We start from the raw sequence: 1,667 nt of genomic DNA on the forward strand, positions 1-1,667 counted from the left end.
TGCAAATAACACCAGTTGTTCCATATACAGTTGAATTGACAGCATGTTAAGGGTTGAAAGTAAGCCTCTTTACTTGTAAGACAAGCCAGCCAGACATAAAAATCACCCAATGTCTTTATGCAGAATCTATGAGGGATCCCAGGGGGATTTACAGACTGCATTCTTGGAGACATACTTCACCAGTGTGTTTAACGTCATGAATCAGAGACAAGCCCATATATGAATAACATTTCCTCAAGCTCTGAACCGTCATTTGTAATGGTCACTGCTATCTGGACCTTGTAGATAACGTGTGGCTCGGGGGGGCTTTTGTTTGCATCTGTTATTTTTGTTGTGTAATGCAATGACAGGTAGATTTTAATTATTAGATTTTAATTATATTAATTACGTGAAATTTCAGTCTAAATAAATAAATCCACGTTTGTTTATTATTGACTGAACTGAATGCAGATGAAATGTTATGAATTCGTGCCTTTCATAACACAAGGGTCGCAGTTCAAATAGTTCTACATAAATCAAAATACTTTAATTAAACAACGAATTCCTCTTGCCTGGAATCACAAAGATTTAATGGCATTTAAAATGTTTACAAGTTCACTCATGCCCACTGATGTCAGTCAGGCGATGCCCGCGGGTGAAAGCTGCGGAAGTAGGCTGGGTTATTTTCACTTCCTGTTCAGTGGGACATCCCGCGGCTCCATCCGAGCAGGGCTACATCAGTCCTCTGTCCTACTTTTAGATTTTTGCTTCCATTTTACAGGTCAGGCTGGAAACGGATGCGTTTTATTGCAGCGGGCCGCCTGCAGTAATGTAACGGACATCTCCGCTGGATTGTTAGTGTGAGTGTTGCGGGGATTGTGTTGTTATGGAGTGCGGAATCAGTGGCGATCATATGTGCTGCTGATCCAGACGTCCACCCACAAACAGCGCGATCTCCATCTACTCTCATAGCTTACAGAGATACAAACCATGGGCAAACATCTCATCTGCTGTTGGATTTGGGCTCTAGTGGCTCTTTTCTACTTCCAACAAGCACTTTCTTTTAATCTGGACAGTAGCAAACCCACAGTATTCGCTGGACCTCCAGGAAGTTACTTTGGATTTTCTGTGGCTTTCTTCAATCCTGACAACAAACGGTGAGTATAGATAAAGTTGTATTTGTACACCTAGTGAGCTGTCGGTACGTTAAACTTGTTTGGATATCAGGCGCCTGCTGCATTTTTTATTTTATTTTTTTGGCGAAAGATAACTTACATGATTCTTATATGCATGACTATTCTGAAAGATACGTTTATTAACAAATGTAACAATGTTGAACAGTCTATTGTGAAATAGTTTTACACGTTGGGAAGTTGTAGCAAGAGTAAGCATTTTTGTAGGACTGTTATGTAAAGCAAATCAAATATTTATATTTGTAGTTTTCAGTCGTTTTATTTTGAGTTGTTTTTAAATGAAATATTCATTTTAATTTTACATTTTTATGATTTAATTAATCATTAGCTTTTCACCAACTCACTAACCCACTGCATTTCTTTCATTAACCTAGTTTGGCCCTGACATAATATAATGTTTAATGCGTTTCATGTTGTTGATAACACAAAAAAGAAAAGAATATATATATATGTATATATATATATATATAGTTATTACAGTAAATTATAATTTTT

The 1,667-nt window shown here is 37.2% G+C and overlaps 1 protein-coding gene across 1 annotated transcript in view; it reads left to right on the forward strand.

The window, feature by feature from the left end:
- The first annotated feature begins 673 nt into the window (after positions 1-673).
- LOC107672211 (integrin alpha-V-like) overlaps positions 674-1,667 on the forward strand; it is a 25,919-nt gene continuing 24,925 nt past the window's right edge. Inside the window, exon 1 of the mRNA XM_016465306.1 lies at positions 674-1,136. Coding sequence (XP_016320792.1) covers positions 970-1,136 — 167 coding nt within the window. The 5' untranslated portion in view covers positions 674-969. The remainder of the gene's footprint in view (positions 1,137-1,667) is intronic.

The sequence above is a fragment of the Sinocyclocheilus anshuiensis genome, unplaced genomic scaffold, assembly GCF_001515605.1.
Source record: "Sinocyclocheilus anshuiensis isolate Anshui unplaced genomic scaffold, SAMN03320099.WGS_v1.1 scaffold986, whole genome shotgun sequence".
Taxonomy (NCBI): domain Eukaryota; kingdom Metazoa; phylum Chordata; class Actinopteri; order Cypriniformes; family Cyprinidae; genus Sinocyclocheilus; species Sinocyclocheilus anshuiensis.